This window comes from Cygnus olor, chromosome 9, assembly GCF_009769625.2.
Source record: "Cygnus olor isolate bCygOlo1 chromosome 9, bCygOlo1.pri.v2, whole genome shotgun sequence".
NCBI lineage: Eukaryota > Metazoa > Chordata > Aves > Anseriformes > Anatidae > Cygnus > Cygnus olor.
This window is the reverse complement of record NC_049177.1, coordinates 10,053,356-10,073,313: the sequence shown is the minus strand read 5'-3', so window position 1 is coordinate 10,073,313 and position 19,958 is coordinate 10,053,356. Positions and strand designations below refer to the sequence as shown.

The window sequence follows — 19,958 nt, the reverse complement described above, 5'->3', positions numbered from 1 at the left end:
GTGACACCACCTTATTTAGCCCATACCTTGGGCTAAGACCAAATTGTTGCCCATTTCTTTAAGCCAATGATATAAGTGCAAAAAGAGCCCAACCTTGATTCATGTCTCCATAGAAAAAAAAAATCAAATTGCCTTTCTCCAAAAGATGAGCTACTATCAACAGTGAATGCCTTGCATTTCCGTTAAAAATTTCCCACATTTACCTTAGTTCCCAGGTAAAAGATCTGACCACCACAGCTGCTGATGGACTGGTAGCAAGCTTTCTCTCCAACCAATGCCTACAGGGAGAAGAACATCATGCAAATCAAACTGCCTCTTGTTCTTGCAAATTTTCTCAAAATACGTATATATACTTGAATTTTGTCATTCAGAAATCATAATGAGGACTGGGAAAGAATAACACAGGCTGCTGGGAAATAGTAAATAAAAAGGCTCTTCTATCATGCCCTCCTGCTCATGAATGCAGCTTAAAGTGGTGCTGAGCTCTGACTGCCCAGAAAGCACAGAGGAGTCCTAAGGACCCACCAGCACTGCTTTGTGTCTATCCTCAGGTAGCAAGAAAGTTACAGGGGCTCCTTCCTTGGGAAGATGTGTAGAAGGGACAAAAACAATTTAGAAACAGTTTTTTCAAGTCACATGACTCTGGCTTTAATGGTAATCTCAGGTTTCAAAAACCCTTCTTTCCAAAGCTCCAGGCTCCTCCGCTTAGGGCATATCTCAAACAGCTAGCTACCATAAGCACCATTTGCACCCACCAGTGCTTCACTGACATTGCCTCCTGTAGCCAGCGATTTGAAGTGGCTGCTGTTGTAGACCAGCTGAACTTCTGGAATCTCTATGGTCTCCAGCTCCTCTTGTGTCTGACGATCTATAACGTGCAGCTTCTCCACACTGTCCAGAAGCACTGCTGTCCGTGAATTTATCCACTGAAAAGGCAACAAACTGCACATTTCAGCAACACACAGATAATTAGAGACCAACTAAACAGGCTCTGGACATACCCTGAGTATCAACACCAGGATGTCTACAATCACCAGTAACTTCGCTGTTATACGAGATCACTCCACAACAGCACCCACATGTAACTGCAAAGGTGAAGGTGGGGAGTCTACTTCTGGAGTATCAGCTTTTACATTGAGAAAAACTACAAGGACATTTTTTCAGAGAAACACCTGTAGACAAATGACAATCCTCCAGGGTTCTTGTCCTCTAGGTGCAGTATTTAAGCTCTCGCACACTTTCTACCCAAAGGTCTCAAAAGCATGACTACTACAACACTTGTTCTCAAATGCCTTAAGAGTTAAATATAGCATCCAGAGGCATTAAAAACAGAAATAGTACATCCAAGTTTAAATCAAAGCCTGTCATCCAGGTTCTTCAACCTCTACTTTTATGATCAAAACTCAGCAAATAAAAAGACTTTTTTTTTTGCTTTTACCTTTTTTTAACCATTAACATATTTATTAACAAATTTCAAATTGCTTCAAGGCAACCTGGCCTCGAACACTTCCAGAGATGGGGCACCTACAACTTCCATGGGCGACCTGTTCCAATGCTTCACCACCCTCACAGTAAAACACTGCTTTCTAATGTCTGATCTAAATTTAACTTCTATGAAATTGCAGCTGGTATGGATGCCCACATTGGTATTTTGACCTTTCATGTTTTATTCTCTGTGTTCTGTAAATGTGTTTTAGAGTTGAGCATTTTTGTTGTTGAAATAAAATAATCATGGTGCTTTAGCAAGCACACACATGCAGAAACACTAGAATTTTACTAAGCTAACTACAAACTACTTTGCATTCTTTTATAGGGAATAAAAATCTTTCTTGTCAGATTCTCTCTGGCTCTTGAAAGTATTTCCTTATCAAAGCTACTCCCTTCCCAAGAAAGGGCAGTATTGTTGCCTACATGCTACTATTTTTTATTTTTATTTTTTTATACCCGTTTAATACTACTTGCTATTTCTAAGTGCTAGTTTTCCAGTGAGTCCCAAGTTTAAGAATATTTTCAGTTACTGAACTCCAGATAAATACAGCCAGTACTTCGGCTACATACAACTAAGGACTACTGAGGTACATTTACAAGAAAATTAGTGAAAAAAACAGTACTGAAACTTACAGTGAAGTTGATGAGGTCATAGTGTAGATGGAGTTGCTTCTGCTTAGTGACATGTATTGCACCAGTATCATCTCTCTTTACCTGAGAGAGAAGTCAGACAAGGCTGAGAAACTCAAAGACATTCTTCACCTCAACCTCTCTATTCCCAGAGTACATCGCACCAACTCCGGGAGCCTGCAGCTCCCCTCAGACAAGCAGGCTGAGCATGCAGGAACAGTCCGCACAGTTCTGAAATGGAGTGTAACGTCCCACTTTCAAAAGCACTCAGGTAAATGAGGAAACAGTAAAGGACTGGCTCTGAGTAGGGAGCACAAAAATAAATGCCCTCTGCTGGATTAATTTTAAATCATTTGTTTGCAATACAGGAGGTGTATGCCATAAACCAGCAGCAGTACACGTACTCAAGGAATGGTTATACCTCTCACCTCTTCATGTATCGTACAAAGAAATTGAGTTTCTAAAATGGGTGCAAAACTCCAGCACTCGTACAGAGAGCACTGAAGGACTAATTTGCATTCACTGATGACCAATGGGCTCAGCCCCAACCAGAATAACGAACCTGAGGGAGATGTTACAAAGACAACTCCCAGTCAAGGCTTTAAGTCATTGTAATTTAAAGAAGAAAAGCATTCTACAAAGAAAAACAAGGGTGTTTTTTGTTGTTGTTTTGGTTTGTTTTTGTTTGTTTGTTTTATACTTTGACAATTTGAAGTGCAGCAAGAGGGAGCTGACTTGGCTGCCGTTTAACGATCTATAAGCAGAGAAGCGCCACTGCCATAAGTGAACTAGGTATCTGTGCACAGGCTGGTGCTACTACATGCACAAACATGACCAGCAAGACACGATCATTGTAAACCCACACCCTTTTCTTTCTCCACAGAGAAAAGAAAAGTTTACCATGAGAGAAGACAGAGGAGGAAGAGGTTTTAATCCATACAACATCACATCCGGTGCTTGAGCAAAGCTCAAGGTCCAAGATAACAGCAGAGCTTGGAACCAAACCTAGCACTCCAAAGCCAAAGTACTTAATTTTCTGAAACCTGAGCATTGCCCTCATGCTGAAATCAGACACGAAATCATCTTCAATAACAACAATAATCTGCATGTATAACTTTACCAGTGGCATGCCTCAATTCATATGCCAGCAGGACTTGAAAGTTGTCTCTTAGTAGTTTATACAAGTTTTCCAGACCCATGTTTTAACGGAAAAAATAAAATACTATCTCGAATTCACATGCTCTCCTGAAAACAATCTTCATTATTTCAGCTCCAGGGGAAGTGAAATGAGGTCCAGATCAACACTTCCTTCTGCAATACACAAAACTCAGCCCAGGATATTCTCAGGGATTGGCACCACTGCTTGCTGAAGAACAATGACCAACCAGTTTGTTTTCCCAAGCCAGCTGCAAGCTGCAGATATCCCTAGCATGCACAGATACTAGACTTCCACCCTGACTCAGTCAACTGAACAACAAGTGACTATCTGAAAAGCAGTATAAAACATTCAGGCTTACCAAAAGAAAATGAACGACATCGCCTCGACAAAATGCAAGCATGGGGTTCACAGAGTTCTGTACAGCCACAAAATGCCACGCCAGAAGAGGGACACTAGAAGGGTCCATCTACAAGACAAAAAGCACAAACGATATTTAAGGCAGAACCTTAGTTCGAGGACACATGATGTTCTTCAGCTGCTACTCACTGACTTTGCCAGGTATACGCACAGGCCATAAAGCAATGTCCTAGTGTACTGGCAGCTGAGCAGTAGCTCATGGTCTTCTCTCCACCCCCATGATTTACAGGCAACATGCATCTCTTGGCAAAGTAGATGGCCAGTCTGAACATCTGTGTCCTAGCTATTTAGTGCAGATCCAGTCCCACATGGATGGAAGGACTAGTGCAAGCTGCAGCTTGCTAGCAGCTTTGTCCTCAGTTCTCCCAATCTAACATACTCCATGTCGCCCCACAGCTGCTTTTCCAAAAGGAACTGTAACAGCGACTAGTGAAATCAAATAATCAAGAGTTTAGAAGACAGTTCAGTGCTCTAACTCCACACTGTTTCTGCCCTGCAGTTAGGGGTTCTACTGTATGACTGAATTTGTTTTTATGTACAATGTCCCCAGTGCAAGGTGATTGTAGCCATTATCAGGTCAGCATCCCATCTGTGGGAGCTTCTGGGACACAGCAGCGAAGACAAGAAGCTGAGCATCTCCTGAGCTCTTTCCTTCCCACTAACTGGAGTCAGCATCTTCACAGAGGTACAGGTGAAAACAACCTTTTCACTTCTCTCTGCCTACAATTTACACACACCAGACCAACAGATGAGCACTATAATTCCATAACACAGAGTTTAATGAGTGCCGATAAAGTAGTAATATCAGCACCGGATCCTGACCTCATCCGCTTCACTCTAAGAACAGTTTGTGGCCATAATTCAAAAAGCATTTGGCTTCATTACTCACACGACCATAGGGAAAAGTCATCCACACTTTCAGAGATGGCTTCAGGCCAATAACTAGTATCTTCAAGAAAAACATAAAGACAAAGTAAAACGTTTGCATATATAGCAGAATTTTATTCCTTGGTGATTTCTCACACAAAGCTTTTTGCAAGCAGCAGGTTACCTTTGTCAGTGAGGCCATGGCCAATAGCGAATACTGGGTGATAGGATGGTCTCTCAGCTCAACTTTTGCATGTAGTGGTTCAATACAGCAAACCTCCCCCTTTGAGCCACTGAAGAGACATCGAGATTCACATGTTCTCACTCCCATAACCCTCCTGGAAACAAGAGAAACGAGCCTGGTGGCCAGCTGTCCCAGAGGAGATAAGCCTAACAATCTCATGAAATCTTAAGCACAATCCTTCATAAATACTGTTTTTAAAAAGCCCTTTATACAGCTCCAGGAATTCTTTTAGAACAGCACCACACGCAGTCCCAAACAGCTGCTCAGGCATAGACAAGAACTCCTTGGGATCTTACTGAAGAGTAAAGTCCTAATAATTCCCGGAAATGATCAGATTACCCAGACTGTCAAGCCCAACCCTTCCTCTCTGTCCCATATCCTCTGAGAAGGCTGAGAAGAGGATGAGCAGTTACTGCAGGGCTCACTAAACAAGGGAAACCATGAGGCACAACTTTTACGAGTGCGTCTCTTCTTCTTCTAATAGCCATCAAGGAACGTCAAGATCCTGAACAATACCTAGACAGACACCTTCATAATTTAAGCTATTCTTTGACTATTAGACATCCAGACAGCAACTTGCTTCAACTGTGAAATTAATTTGCAGCCCTAAACTACACCTTCAACATTCAGGCAGTAGCTTTGTTGGTTCCAATGCTTTTTTGCTTAGGTTTTAAAAATGACCCAGCATTAGTTGTTTGCATTGCTACTTTCTATGAGGTAAGAGTTATTGACTTACTTAAATGACAGTTCAAATACGGAGCCTCCGCTATCATTGCAAATTGCAAGTGTCGGGTCATCTGTAAACTGAGCAGATAATCGGATTAGAAGCAGCACTAAGAAATAAATTACAAAAAAAAAACTGATGGAAAACTTTGTGCTACAGTATTATTAACAGCACACAAAAGTACATGCATGATATCTATCAGAAATACATTTAACATACAATATGAAGTACAATTAGTGGCTTTTTTGTGTGTAAGAAATGCAAGGTTTTATGTTTTGCCCTCATACCTTCAGCAAGTTATCGTTGGAGTTTGTTACCAAAGCCCCACTACTTTCTATTGGAGCTCAAAACTGCAGGATACGAAACCTGTGCTACCACTGGAACAGCTCACAGCCTCGAAACCCTAAGTTGGTGCCAGAACTGATGAATGGGCTGTGAGTCACGAACAGACCAACAGGCAGAAATATCCTTAACTACCACTGAAACCAAATAATCGAGGTAAGAAGGGGCCACAGCCACAGTTGAGGCACCCTTCTGGAGGACTTTGCAACCCAGGACCTGGCAGTACAAGCAGTGTCGGAGTGCTCCTCAATGCTGCCATCAAGTCACGAGCTACAAAAGGGAGCCACGAAGAACAGAGGACTTGGCAAAGGGGAAGATTTGAAAAAGTGCTGACAGAATCTATTTTCTACACTTCAAATGCTTAAGTTTAAGGCTGGTAAGTCCTGTATCCAGTTCAAACCACTGCATGATATAGATAAATATATTTTAGCAACCAATTCTTCGCAGTTTTTGTTATTGGAGATTGGAGTTAGAGGAGACAACAACAGTTGCTTACATAAACTGCTAGAGCAGTTCATTATACCGCAGCTCACAGCCAATACTGTGATTTCAGCTCTCAAACTTTTTTTTTTTTTTTTAAGAATAATTTCTGCTCACTTTTCTCACCTCTGGATAGTATAGCCACATACCTCCTAGGTAGCTGTCCTCATCTGTAAATCTAGAAGCACTACACAAAGAAAGCTAGCACATCTGACTGAACATGAGTGTGGTTGTTTGTTGTTTGTTTTAAAAAAGGTGGTGTAAGAGGAGTACATGCAACGTTTGTTACCTTAATGTGCAAAATAGCTGTTCCTGGGGGGTGGGCATCTGTTATTGATCGTAGCAGCTTCCCACTGGCCAGATCCCACATTGTGATCTGCAAGCAGATTGTTCTCAGCATAAATGTTTGCTGCCAAGAGCTTCTCTGCATCACCTTGTGTGTTAGTACATCAGTAAGTTTCTGTATTCCCATTACCATCCTCAGTTAGTATGCCTCCATACCAAAGAAAAGTAATCTGGAACCCTGCTCCCATCCTGTTTTTCCAAGCAGTTTACCCCACCTGGTTATATGCTCATTGACAACTTCAGAATTGTCAACTTCACACCTCTGAACCGTGTCCTTCTGGCAAGCTCTCACCACCTGCCCAAACTCACTCACCACACAGGTACCTGCCCGATAACAAGATTAAAGAGAAGTCTGCTACCACACAACACTGTTCAAAGCAGTTCAATATATTCCTCTCTCACAGAAGAGAGGAACCTGCCACGAACCTCATCGCTCCTCTCCTCCTGCGTTTGCTCAGCTAACAGGTCAGAGAGAACTATGCTGCCTGCATTTCTTGGCTTGCTCTTGGATATTACAACCAGGCAATTTCTCAACTAAGAAGCCGGAAGCCCCAAACTACTTTCTGCATAACTGAGGAATATTTTGCCCAGAGGAGCTGAGATTACAATTTGAATCAAACTTTTTATTGGAAATACTATATCATATGGTTCCATAAATCATTCATCAAAGCTTTGTAGGCCAGCTTTTTCAAAACTGCTGCTTTAAAATATTTTTATCTGAGTATAATTTAAAACTGGCTACTGTTCAAATCTGTATTTCCATATGGTCTTGGACAGTGTCATTAAGCTCTATCATAGGCACTGGAGTGTGTTTTATCTAGAATGAAAGTGAAACCTGACGGAGCACAGGGAAATACAACTGTAAAGAAAAACAAAAGCAGCCTTCTTTGTATCCCATTGTCTTAAATTTTACCAACTTAACTTTGATCTATTTTGTTCTAGTCCTGTGATGTTTGCTCAGGAATTGCTATCCCTTTTCAGGTTCAAAGACGGGCGTAAAACTACAACAGCAGATTCAAACCCTTTTTCCCTGTATTCAAGAAACCATGCTGCTGTTATACAGCAGAAGCAACAAAACTTTGGGGCTAGATGTAACTTTGAATAGTTTTAAGTTAGCACCACAGTAGAAACTAGCTTTAATTGCAAAGTGCAGGTCTTACAAAGTGACCTAGAAAGACTAAGCTGATTGTCCTGGTGGGCCATTGCACATCTCTGTTTATCAGAAAACTTATGCCACAACCTGCCACGATTAATTAAATCGTACACTATCTTCTGCATATTCTCCATTTCCTACGCAGAAACCTACCCCAAATGATCCAGGTCAGCTCACTGCCTGCAGGAATTGGTTGGCCAGAAGAGCTCTGGACAGGTCAAGCCATGCATGGTGCTTCTCTGCACAAATAACAGCTACGTACTGAGTGTGCTCAGCTTGGAGCTACTGTCACCCAGGGCCTACTGTCACCTATCGTACCTAGATAACCCTGCAGTAACTGTCTGAGGAAGGACACAGCACTGGACCATCTCATCTTATGGGAATTACCTGTCCTTTCGCAAAGCCACACAGGAGCCTCGAACAGTCATTGTTGATGCTGAGAGCCGAAATAGCCCCATACTGGGCCCCAACAGCAGTGCTGCCCAGACACAGTCGAAGGGCCTGGTTTTGGTCTAGAGCATAAGAATTAATAAGTTCATTTTAATCACCATTCTTTCTCTCTAACATCATGCAATTATTTACATACACAATTCACTTGGGGTACATTAATGATTCATAGGCTTACAGTTAAGTTCCTAATGATGAGTTTAGATCAGATCAGAGCACTTGTTTGTACAGAAATCGCGGAACACTGTCTTGCAGGGAAATACAAAAACTTGTTTAAAAAGTAGAAAACAGGCACAGAGTATAAGAATGCAGAGGCATTACAAACTGAATAAGAAATTAGTAGAAAAGTCATAGCAATATCTCTCTTTGCTTTTACTATTCTACAACAGAGCTTAAGTGGCAGCAAGGAAGATGACAAAATTAATTCTATCTTCCCGGTCTCATGCTTCTTTATGGTGATTTGGACATCAACTACAAATCCCCAACACAGGCTTTTTATAAGTGCAGTTTTATGTAACTTTTATTCCTTGGTTTTGTTGATAAAGATAAAGGCTAGAGAGAAAATGACCGCGTGTCCCCAAATAACTGCGCAGTTAAAATGCTCTGTGAGCTTCAGTGCACGCAGTTCGTACTTTAAAAGGAAGCGGCAATGACCAACATGCTGTGACACAACTTCCTTCCAGGAGACACGGGCTTCTGCAACTGAGGTGCTCGTGGCTGCACAGCCTCCCAGGGACTGTACCACTGCCTGGGCGTTCTCGGCCTGCCCCCTGAACACAACAAACAACAGGCACCTCTGTTCCTGCTGGGCTCTTGTGCATTTCCATCACGAGATCCCAGATTGTTTTCTACGGATGCTGCACTTCAGACATTACAAATGATAGCCCTCTGCCTTTGGTGTACTGCTCCTACAAGCTCAGAAAACATACGGTCTGGATCTAGTTTTACACTCCCCTCTATTTTTGTCCTGCTTCTGAATGAGGAAGGAAGAAGAAAAGATGCTTTGTGGGGACTGTTGGAATGAAGACTAGAGATTTGAAATATATCAGAAGCACCATGGTGACAACGGGTTCATGCGTTTCACCTCGAGCAGGGAAGGGAAAGGACAGGATCCGGGGGAGCAGACAGCAGCTGGGCACCAGAAACCCCCTGGAAGTAGTGCCCAAGGCACAGGACACTTCTCCATTCGAGTTGCAGCACCGTTAGCAATGTGCTAGATGTGAAACAGAGCATGGAAGCATTTCTCATTTCCTCCCCAAGAGTACTCTGTAACGCAGACAGATTGATGGCTGAGCACACAGTGGGAGTCACCTTTCAAATTCTGCCAGCATGAAGAGACAGAAGTGGGAGGGACGAAAAACACTAGTGAGAAGAGCACCTGAACCAATGGATTATTCCAAAGCACTGTCAGTGTGGGGAGAAACAGGCTAGGGCCATATTGAAATACTTTTTCCACACTATTGCTTGTTTTGTAAGCAATAATTTGTAATTCGTAAACTTGTAATTTGATAGATGTAAGACATCTATCTTAATAAATTTGACTGCTCTATTAAGTAGTGGCCCAAAAGAAAATAAAAAAACAATCCTTTTCTTGCAATATCTGGATAGCAGTAGCAGAGGGGTAGGGATAGAGAAGAGGTTAAAAACACCACTTGTTCTGCACACCAAATGACACAGGACCTGTGGGAGAGAGAGAAGGCCATGCTCTGTCTTGCAAACATACAAGGAAAGCTCAGATATGTTGGGGAAAAACATCAGTTTTGATCTAAAACATGATGAAAGCAGTAGTCAAGAGAACACCGTACATTAAAGGTGCTCAGAAATCAAGTGGGTGCTCCCACTCTTGAAATCTGTGGGAGGAAAAGAGAAAGGGGCCTACAGCTGGCCATATCTACGAAAACCATTATCTGTTCACCAGGTGACAGCAGCCCAGGCAGCTCACGCACTGTTCGCTTGCTCTGGGAAGCACAGCAGAGCAACCGCTGATGCTGCAGGAAGAAGGGAGCATCTCCCCTTTCTTTCTTTCCAGTCTGGCGTAGGCCAAACAGCACAGAAGAGTTGAATTTCCAAATGAGAACAGGCATTAGCTCGTTTGTGCTTCAGAACGTGTCATAAACAAACTGCTCTGCTGTAGGAGATATTCAGTTAAGCTACAGGTAGATGAGGATTATTCTTCACAGTTCAATAATCAGAAACAGCATAAAACACTGCTTTTCATTAACTTCCTAAATTAGCATGATGTTCAATTTAAAGTCCTCTGACAGCCACAGAAAACACAAAGGTTTAAAGTGTGCAGAAGCAGCTCTGCAAGCTCTGTCAGTCACAGCAGGGACAACGCGAGCAGCGTTTCAGCCACCACCACTGCTGCACAGCACAAGGTCAGGGAACGCCTCCGAAACAAGGCCACTGCCCTGCACACAGCTCTCCTTGCCGGGAGGAGATGGAAGTGAAAATAACCCCGCCACACTACTAGAAAACACCTTGACATCACTGTGACGAGGGAGCACGCGGCATAGATCACAGCAGTCAGCAGATCGTGGAAAGTTTTGGTGGAAGCTCAGAGAGCACAGATAAGTAGCTACAGCTGAAAAACAAGTTCCCCAGGGAGGTATTCCCCAAATGGTGCCTTCAAGGCCCTAAGAAATTCCTTTTCCAGAGGTCTGAAAACACAGTTCATTTACAAAGAGGCCATCTCCTAACCATAAAAATATGCTTAAAAAAACGTGAATACTGCAGCTTTTGCTATTAAAGGGTGAATTGCATTCTTTTGTCTTTCACTTCAGCTTAATGATGGCTTACCCTACCAGTAAGTCAGCACACTCTATACTTGGTATGTCAATCAATAAACTGTTTCCTGTAAAACATGGAAAAGGAAGACCTTTCACAGCTTTCTCTCTGGAAAGGGCAGCAGCTTCGGAATCACTACTTCAAATCCAGCTTTGCATCTTTACATGTGTACTACTTCCAAACCCATTTTCTTGTTCCCTCCACCACAATATCAATTCAAAATAAACAAGACCCTCACCCGCAGATTAAATGCTTTGTAAGACTCAAGTTAGTCCTTCCTAAGAAGCAATTGCCAACGCTTGCCCAAGATGCATTTTCAGAATTGAGAAATCATCCCTTGGAAAGCTAACCCCAGAGAAACACATGCCAGGACTTGTCTTTGTTTCCAGCCAGTCAGATGATGACAGACAAGAAGGACCCATTAGATACATTTTTAAAAACTACAAATGAAATAGATGAAATCACTTCCAAGACAAAGCAAGGTGTCTGAATCAACGAGTTCCTATTAACGAACTCATGAAATAACAAAGATAGCAGAAGGCTATAAAAGCTGATCTGATGATTTTCCAGACTATCAGTTTTTTTATTAATTAAGGCAGATATAGGATCGAAAAGCATTTTTCCTCATGCTTGAAACAAAGATGGCTATCGATGGACAAGAAAATATTTTTAATTTTGAAATTCAAATAAAGCAGTTCCTCATCTGAAAAATTTCTGGCAGTAACTACTGGTGTTGCTCTCAAAGTCTGAGGTTAAAACTCTATGGCACTTGAAAACAGCTCTACAAGTAGAAAATTAAAAACAAGCTTGTGAATATGAACTAAGTTACCTTCTGGAACATAGGAATAAACATATCACCTGAGAAGTAATCACTTCAGGAGTGCTCAGGTTTTCAACCAGATCTGTTCCTTAATCCGTCATTTCCCTGAGTTTGAAAGACTTACTTTATTTCCTGCAGAATTACTCAAATACTACAAATTTTAAGATGAGATGCTTTCTTCCCACCTTTATTAAGCACAGTACCAGAAAACACTCTGCCAGGAGGTATCCCCTTGGCCTGGGGATCAAGAGAACAATAGACATGAGCTAAAGGAACAGGCTTTGGACACCTTCTACCTCAGTGACACAACAGCTATCCCCTACACTAGGGTGTGCTGCCCAGCTTGAGCTAATAAAAACGATTACTCTGAGCAGGGGTTAAGGCACACCACCTGTGGCTACCACTGCTCCCTCCTCAGCTGCGCACCCGGTGCACGAGCAGGTGCTCCAGACATTGCTGTCTGTGTGTGTGTGTTCCAGTTTCTGGCTCGCAGCTCCCTGCATCAGGTCTCTGATCTGCAGCGCTCCCACACAGAGCTCTCAGGCAGAAATAGGTAGATGGTGATCTCATGGAAGAGCCCTGCTTTGTCCTGCCCTGAAACGATGCCTTTGCAAGCAGCTACAGACCTGTCCTGCCCTGAAGTATTAAAAATGGCACACTGACGTGTTCCTCTATTCTTGCCCTGAGAATTTGGAAGCGTTTGGTACACATGCATTCAAGAACCAGTTCCCAGACTGGCCAGCAGTACTGTCCACTGACTGGTTACTGCCCTGCCTTCTTTCTTGCTGCTTATCTGGCGTCTTAAATTCTGGCACAGAGTAACCTAGCACATCAACATGCAAACTGGGCTGGACAGGAGTTGTTCATGCAGGGAACGTGCACAGTGCAGTATTACTGTACCTTTTCCTTTCAGTCCACACAGAAAGGGCCAAAAGAGGAAAAGAAAAAGCCAGAAATCAATATAAAAGAAAGGAGCGAAGTACAGAACAGCATATGTGATAATCCTCAGAGAACCTTCAGATTTTGCTAATGGTGCTTTCTTTTGGTAACTTTTGGCCTTTTGATTTGTTCAGTTACCCAAGAGGATGCTGCGATATAGCTAATGCTTTCAAACTAAGCAGTTTAAAAAGTGTGCAGTCACTGAGGAAAACTGAGTGTATAAACTGAGTTCAGTGAATTAAAGACAAAAAGAGAACAGAAGTGTGCAGGAATCATTCCTGACTCTGTCTGAAACAAAGTTGGATGACATACCACCCCTCATCACCTTTAAACTGTAGCACATACTTACAGAATAATTTAGGCTGCAAGGTAGTTACGGCCTAAATTATTAAGGGCCAGGGACAGGTATGGCAGTCCCTGGCCCAACTCTGCTGCTCCAAGCAGGGTTCATGAGATCAGCTTGCTCAGGGCCCTGCTGAGTTTTGCGTATCCCAAGGAAGCTGATTCTGCAACCTCTCTCAAGCCCTATTCCAGCGCTTAACCATTCACATGGTAAAAATAATAATAATCGGAGCTCCATATACTGCAAGCTGAGTCCACTGCTTATCCTAACACCACGGACCTTTGAGAAAGGTCCAATTCTCTCTTTTCTATGCTTTGTCATTAGGTAGTAGAAGACAGCAACACAATATCCCCTTAGATTCTTCTTCTCCATGAAGAAGAAACTCACTTCTCTCGGTCTCTCCTTATAAATCACGTGCTTCATCCCCCTAATCATCTCGGTGACTCTCCGCTGGGCTCACTCCAGTACCTCCATGCCTCTCTTGTACTGAAGAGCCCCAGACTGGACATGGGACTTCAGATGTGGTCTCATAAGTACAAAGCAGAAGGAAATAATCATTTTCTTCCACCTGCTGAATGCCCTTACGATAATACAGCCCAGTATGTGACTGTATAAACAATAACTTTATAGGTTTCAATAGATCAGAAAACTTTAAGCCCTTGTTGCAGGTATGTAGAGAAATTTTTAAAGCATTAACTTTAGTAATAGTCAATGACTTTTCAATCAGGGAAGAAAAAAAAAAATCTGGCATTCTGCCAAGTATTCCACAGGCCACAACATGGCCTTTGGAAGCTACAAACTATATAGAGATGCAAAGATCATGGTGAAAATAGCAGTAAATGTGTTGGTCCAAAACCAATCAAGAGCGTAACAAGGAAAACTTTGCTATACACACCTGCTGAACGAAACAAAATGTTATGAAATATAAAAACTGAAATACCACTGGATTTTAAGCTTCTCTGACATTCAGTGATCAATCCTCTAGAGTGGGGCTCAATGCAGAAATAGTCATAACAAAGTAAAGAACGACCCTTCCTCTTCACATGCTTACGTAGACTCCCGGAGCCCTTTCTGGAATGTAAAACGCTAAAAATCTCTCTTTATTATGACATTTGCAGAGAACAACTTCTTGTTCAAAAGCTTCCTAACTTCATTAAGTGTCTGCATAGAAAGACAGCGATAGGAAAATCACAGTAAAAAAAAAGTCTTTTGTAGCTCCACATACTGGGCAAATTTTAGAAAAAACATAATGATCTACTCCTAAAATCTCACTAAGACTATATGCTGACTGTAGTAAAGACGTTAGTTACACTCAGATTAAGTACATCCTGTAATTATTTATATTTTGAATTAAGCAAATGGTTTAAATTCTAGATTCCCAAGATGCGAGTCTCACACTGTCACAGTCCTTCCCATCTGTCTGTTGTACCCTATCCCCCCACAACTTTTGGTCTCTTGAATAATTTCAGCCAACTTCGAAAGAAAACATAATTACACTTCTAAAATTGTTAAGAATTTGGTGCTGCACAGACATAATGCACACAAACAGGATGGGTACGGGAGCACTTCAAGAACAGCTCTTACCCAACTGTTGAACTGGCTAGTCAGAGGCACACGCTCTGATATTTTTAATTTTAATTTTATTGACTTTGAGGCAGGTTGGTGGTAAGAGAAAGAACAACAGAAAGAAGGGATGTAGAGGTGACAGGTGCAAGAGAAGGTCAGGGAAGGTGAAGCCTACGATGCAAGTATGCAGGTAGCTATGGGTAGAAGCTCCCCTTCTCAAGGAATACACTTAATTTTCCTAATCCTGGCCGCTATTATGTCAGAGGGGAGAAGATTAATACTGTACAAGACTGATGCATACTGATTCTGGTTTCTTCGACATCAAAACAGAGTAAGTTACATATAAAAATGCAGAAAAGGTTCTTTATACAACGGCCAAGGAGCTAACTTCCTTGATATCCACATGCCAATCCCCAGCAGATCAGAAGCAAGAACTATGCAAATAAGGACAAATTCAATAATACTTGTACTTTATTTCTTTACTGCAAGAACGTTATAGTTAGCACGAACAATATATTAAAATAAATCCACCCTGCAATTCTATCTTTAGCTAGTTTGGGGATTTTTTGTTTTGTTTGTTCAGATCATTAATGTGCAAAAAAAGAAATTAAAGCTTTATTTTTAACTTACCAAAAATCAGTGCTAACCCATGAGAAGTCCCCACTGCTATCAGATTTGATGCTGCCTGAAAAAGTCATGCAGAAAGATTGAAAATTGAGAAATGTCAGCCACAAATCCACCACTTAAAGTCTCACTACACTCATGCAAAGTTTACCAGAGAGAGATCTAAGAAGGTTAGACGGTTATAGGTACAACCATTTTCTAACATACAAGTGGCAGAAATTTCCTACATGAAAGCTAAAAAAAGTATTACACCTGAATGATCATAACCCAGATTTTCTCAGGTTCAGGGGGCTGCCTTTTCCTCTGTTCTTTGAAATTCAAATGCTCAGAGTGTTCTCACAGTGAGTTCCTTCTCTGTAAAGTCAGCCTCATTCTTTTGGTGTGGTAGCTGAGTGTAAATATTCAGAGGGTTTTCTTCACTGAGCTGCTACATCCATATCTGAACTTTTCTACAACCCTGGGCAGCACCAGTCCTCTGAAGAGACATTGTGCAGCAAGCCCAGAGACTCCAACTCCCGTCTGGTGGAGCTAAATACAGCTACAAGAGTTCTATCGTGCCTGCAAACTGCACCTAAGTAAAACTTCATAGCAGATCTAGAAATGATGTAATGCTGTAAGTCAGATGAAAAAAGTAAAGTGCTTAAAAGTCTGGAGTACCTAAGTATAGTTTTTCATCCTACATGTACCTCAGTCACACACAGGCTTTCAATTTTGCTGTGCAACCCTTAGACCTAGTGTCCAGTTTTTCTTTTTAATCAAAAAGTATCATTTCTTATGGATTGCTGCTACTACAGTCAAAGTGAGCAAGTACATCTTTGTTTTCTTCATAAAATATTAAAACCTATTTCACAATGACAGAAATATTTAAGTATTTTACCTACTTAAAGCATTTCTCTGATTACGGGCAGCTTTACTTTCGATGTATTTTAATTAGCATGCTTGACTTCAAGAAATTTAGTGCAAATTGCTAAACAGGAGCATCCTTCAAAAGGCTTTTAGTGAAATTTTATACATTAAGATCATATTTCAGTTACATCAGAGCAACAGAGATTTTGAACTCATCACTTTATGAGCACTTCATTTTAAATGTCTTTAAAACATTGTTAGGAGTCAAAGCAATGACTGGCAAAGAAGAAATGGGTAGGAAAATTCAAAATGTTCCATAGATGAACACTTACATCACGGGGAAATGTTATGTGATCAACTTGCAAGTCCTGGTGATGAAATGGAAAAGGGGAGAGTACAGGGATTGGTCAGCAGAGGGGCAGCTGAGCACTTAGCAAAGGTTGAACTCTGCTCCCAGAAGCTAGATCTTTCAAGTTGCTTCTGCCACCCTGATTTGACAATTCTTGGCAAGGATAAGACTGGGCATGCATTTATCAGCTGTATTAAATTACTGTTTCAAATTTACCAAACTTATAAAACTATACAGTGCTTGGAATTTGAGTACTTACTATTGCAGTGGGCAAGCCAGCATCCACTTTGTCCTAGAAGAACAGGACAAGTTATAAGTAAGAGGTAGAACTCCCAGCTCAATGCATCTCTGTAATAAGTAGAGCTAGAGAACACATTAAAACCAACACAAGTCACACTTTAACAGTTCCAGCAGGGCAGAGACTGCAGAGAGAACCACTGGCTAGAAATACCCAGAGAGAATGTGAAAGTGCACGGAACTGGAGAGCAAGTAGAACATCCTGTAATTCCATAGGAAAGTTGCTATCATGTTCTCAAAGCAGTCTCACCTGAATAACAATTTTCAGTATTCTCTACGTACACAGCACTGGTATCCAATGCAAAACCACTTTGCTCTCAAGCACACGTTATTAGCTTCCCATTTGGATTGCTCATCCATATCTCCCTCAACAAAACAACTAGCTACAGCACACTAACATTCAGACTCCAGTCACACAACCATCCTAAAAACACTCAGAGATGAGTCACCTGTATTTTATTTTAACAAGCCTACCATGCGTGCTGCAGAAATAACACGCTTTATAAATCAGTGCCTTAACTCCGGCCTCAGTCAGTTTTCCCCTGGCAGCAAAAACTCCAGGCAGGCCTGAAGTGCAGTCACAGACCCAGGAATGTGTGAGCCTGGGATGAGTGCATTCTGTGTCTGCTGCAGGCATTAAGCAGAACTGTTTCTAGCATCTTGAAGCAAGCAGAACAATAGTACTGCTATTGTTTTATATTATTTTTTCCCATCAGCTTTACTGACATCTAGCAATACAAACTAGTGTTAAAGAGGACCTACCACAAGATCTCAGCTAATACCTGATTCACTCCTAGCCAGAGATTCCTAGCAGTACTTTATATAGCAAACACGTCAATATTATCCAGAACTAATGGGGAAAGGGAAGAGAATGCACACATCCCTCTACAACAGAGCAGGTTGGCATTTTAATTAATGAATGCAACCAGCAGAAAAAGATACTTACTGCTGCAGATACAATCTGGGCAGAAATTCCTTTCAGAAGCGAGAGTCGTATAACTGATCCATGGAGAGAAAGAGAATCTGGGAGTTTTTTCTTCCTAAGAAAACAAGAAACAAACCAAATACGGCTTTACAACTTTTTCTAAACCACAGCTAAACCAATAGGTAAATTCTGCACGCACCCATAACCCCTGCATTCTTATTGCTGAAGCCCACATGACCAGAATCAAATGGACATGAAATTATTAGCAAAGCTTACAATGTACCACTGTACCTGCAAAATATTTGTTTTAAACTCATCTCCTGGGGAAAAAGAAAGTCCTTCAAACAAATGTTCAATTTCATGCATTTATCTGCAAACCTTAGCATTTATTAATAAAGCCCAAAAGCAACGCTTTTGCTCTTTAATTCAGCTTTTCGTGAGTCACGAAGCTCCAGCCTCTAAAGGTGAACATCCGAGGAAAATATAAAGTTGAAAAAGGCTCACTAGCAGAATACAGACCCTTGGGAAAACTAAATGTATGCTTAAAGAATAACATTCGATTCAAACACAGCTGATTTTATGTGAAAGGTAAATGGTGGTGTTTTTGGAGAAAATATCTTTAAAAAGTAACAAGTGAACAAGCGTACATGGGACAGTAACTTCTAAAAAGCTGTGGCATACTATAGCACACAGTACAGAGAAATGCCCCGTGAAAATTAGAATTTTTTTTTGCCATGCTCCACCAGAAAGTCAAACTTCCAAAACTCCAGAAGTAACACACAAAACATTTGGTTCTTATCTCTCCAGGGGCACATAAACACATGGCTCACAAGTAGGCTGACAAAACTTGTTGTTAATAGTCTATATTATGGGTAAGGACCCATTTTATTTGAAAAAAAAAAAAAAGAAAAAAAAAAAGACTAAGTTCACCAGCATATACCACAACAAACTGTCACATAGCCTTGTATCCTATGCAATCACTAATGTAACAATCATAACGTACGGAAAACCAAACGCCAACTTCTTATGGCACGTAAGAAAGCAATAGGAGTGGCTCAGGATGTGGATGAAGCCCTCCCATTTGATTAATTAATGAGACGAGTCAGCAGTATTACAGCTAACTACCACATTCCAGGCTGCTTTTAGATGTCAAGATTAACGTTCCACTTACAGGAGCAACAGCAGTTCACTCACCTTTTAAAAATACCACCAGCTGCTTGCAGGCTCTGGAAGTCATCAGACTTCCATCAAATCTTTGAAAGATTTTCTTTAAAGTCAATGTGGTTCAGTGTTTTAATGTCACATTAACATTCAAATAAATTTTAATACTCCATTCCCATGAAATACACTTATTGCTCAAACAGGCTAACTCTAATAGATATAAGCAGTGCTGCTTTAAAATTCATTTAACCCTCCAGGGAATCAGCCCTGTGGTACCTTTTCAGGTGTGTCCGATCCCCACTGTCAGAACTTGCTACAGAAGATGTGTCATAGGAATGTGTATCCGTGTTATCGATGTTCAAGAGAAAAGGATCCTCCAGAATGAAAGACTCTTCTTCATCATCAGTCTGAAGGAAGAGAATCACCACAGCTTAGTAAATGTTCAAAACGCTCAACAACCTAACTGAAACAACAGAAAAATAGCATCAATAAAGCAGGAAAAAAAATTAGAAGCTGAGGATAATAAGATAGTCTGCCTTAGAAAAACAGAACTATTATTTCACTGAACTGATATCGCTGAAGAACCAGTTTTCAGAACTCTCAGTACTCACAGATGTAGGCTGCATAGAAAGATTTTAACAAATCTTTCTTCCCCACGTATGATTTACTTTTTCAAACTTTTAACAGACTTTTAAGTAAGCTGTTCTCAAATGTCTCCAGTTGCCAAGAGAAGGCCTAGAACTGTTATCATCTGCTCCTCCAACAGTCGACCAAACGGTGGCTAAGAGTCTACCAGCACCGCTGGCTGCTACGAGTCCAGGAGCTTCAGCAAGCATGCAGCCAACAGAAGGGCTGACTGTGCTCTGACTGGGGTCTTCTGGTGGTGCTCTCTCTCTCCTCAGCCTTTGCCTAGAATTGTTTTTATGTTATTTTTAAATGGCCATTCTCCCCATTGCCTTCTAAAATCCTTACGGTTCACGTTGCCCTTGAAGCACAGAGCCAAAG

The 19,958-nt window shown here is 41.4% G+C and overlaps 1 protein-coding gene across 6 annotated transcripts in view; it reads right to left on the bottom strand.

Moving 5' to 3' along the window:
- The window catches only part of VPS8 (VPS8 subunit of CORVET complex), an 84,475-nt gene that overhangs the window by 55,558 nt on the left and 8,959 nt on the right, over window positions 1-19,958 (bottom strand). For 4 of the 6 annotated variants that reach the window (XM_040567150.1, XM_040567153.1, XM_040567152.1 and 1 more), the window contains 13 exons: window positions 19,230-19,360; window positions 17,814-17,907; window positions 16,830-16,862; window positions 15,382-15,436; window positions 8,237-8,361; window positions 6,641-6,727; window positions 5,542-5,609; window positions 4,746-4,899; window positions 4,584-4,643; window positions 3,636-3,743; window positions 2,122-2,202; window positions 756-926; window positions 204-278 (listed from right to left, as the gene is read on the bottom strand). In XM_040567150.1, the coding sequence (XP_040423084.1) occupies window positions 204-278; window positions 756-926; window positions 2,122-2,202; window positions 3,636-3,743; window positions 4,584-4,643; window positions 4,746-4,899; window positions 5,542-5,609; window positions 6,641-6,727; window positions 8,237-8,361; window positions 15,382-15,436; window positions 16,830-16,862; window positions 17,814-17,907; window positions 19,230-19,360 (1,242 nt within the window). Of the gene's footprint in view, window positions 1-203; window positions 279-755; window positions 927-2,121; window positions 2,203-3,635; window positions 3,744-4,583; window positions 4,644-4,745; window positions 4,900-5,541; window positions 5,610-6,640; window positions 6,728-8,236; window positions 8,362-12,803; window positions 12,810-15,381; window positions 15,437-16,829; window positions 16,863-17,813; window positions 17,908-19,229; window positions 19,361-19,958 lie in introns of all 6 variants that reach the window. The other 2 variants (XM_040567149.1, XM_040567151.1) reach the window with 1 other exon arrangement.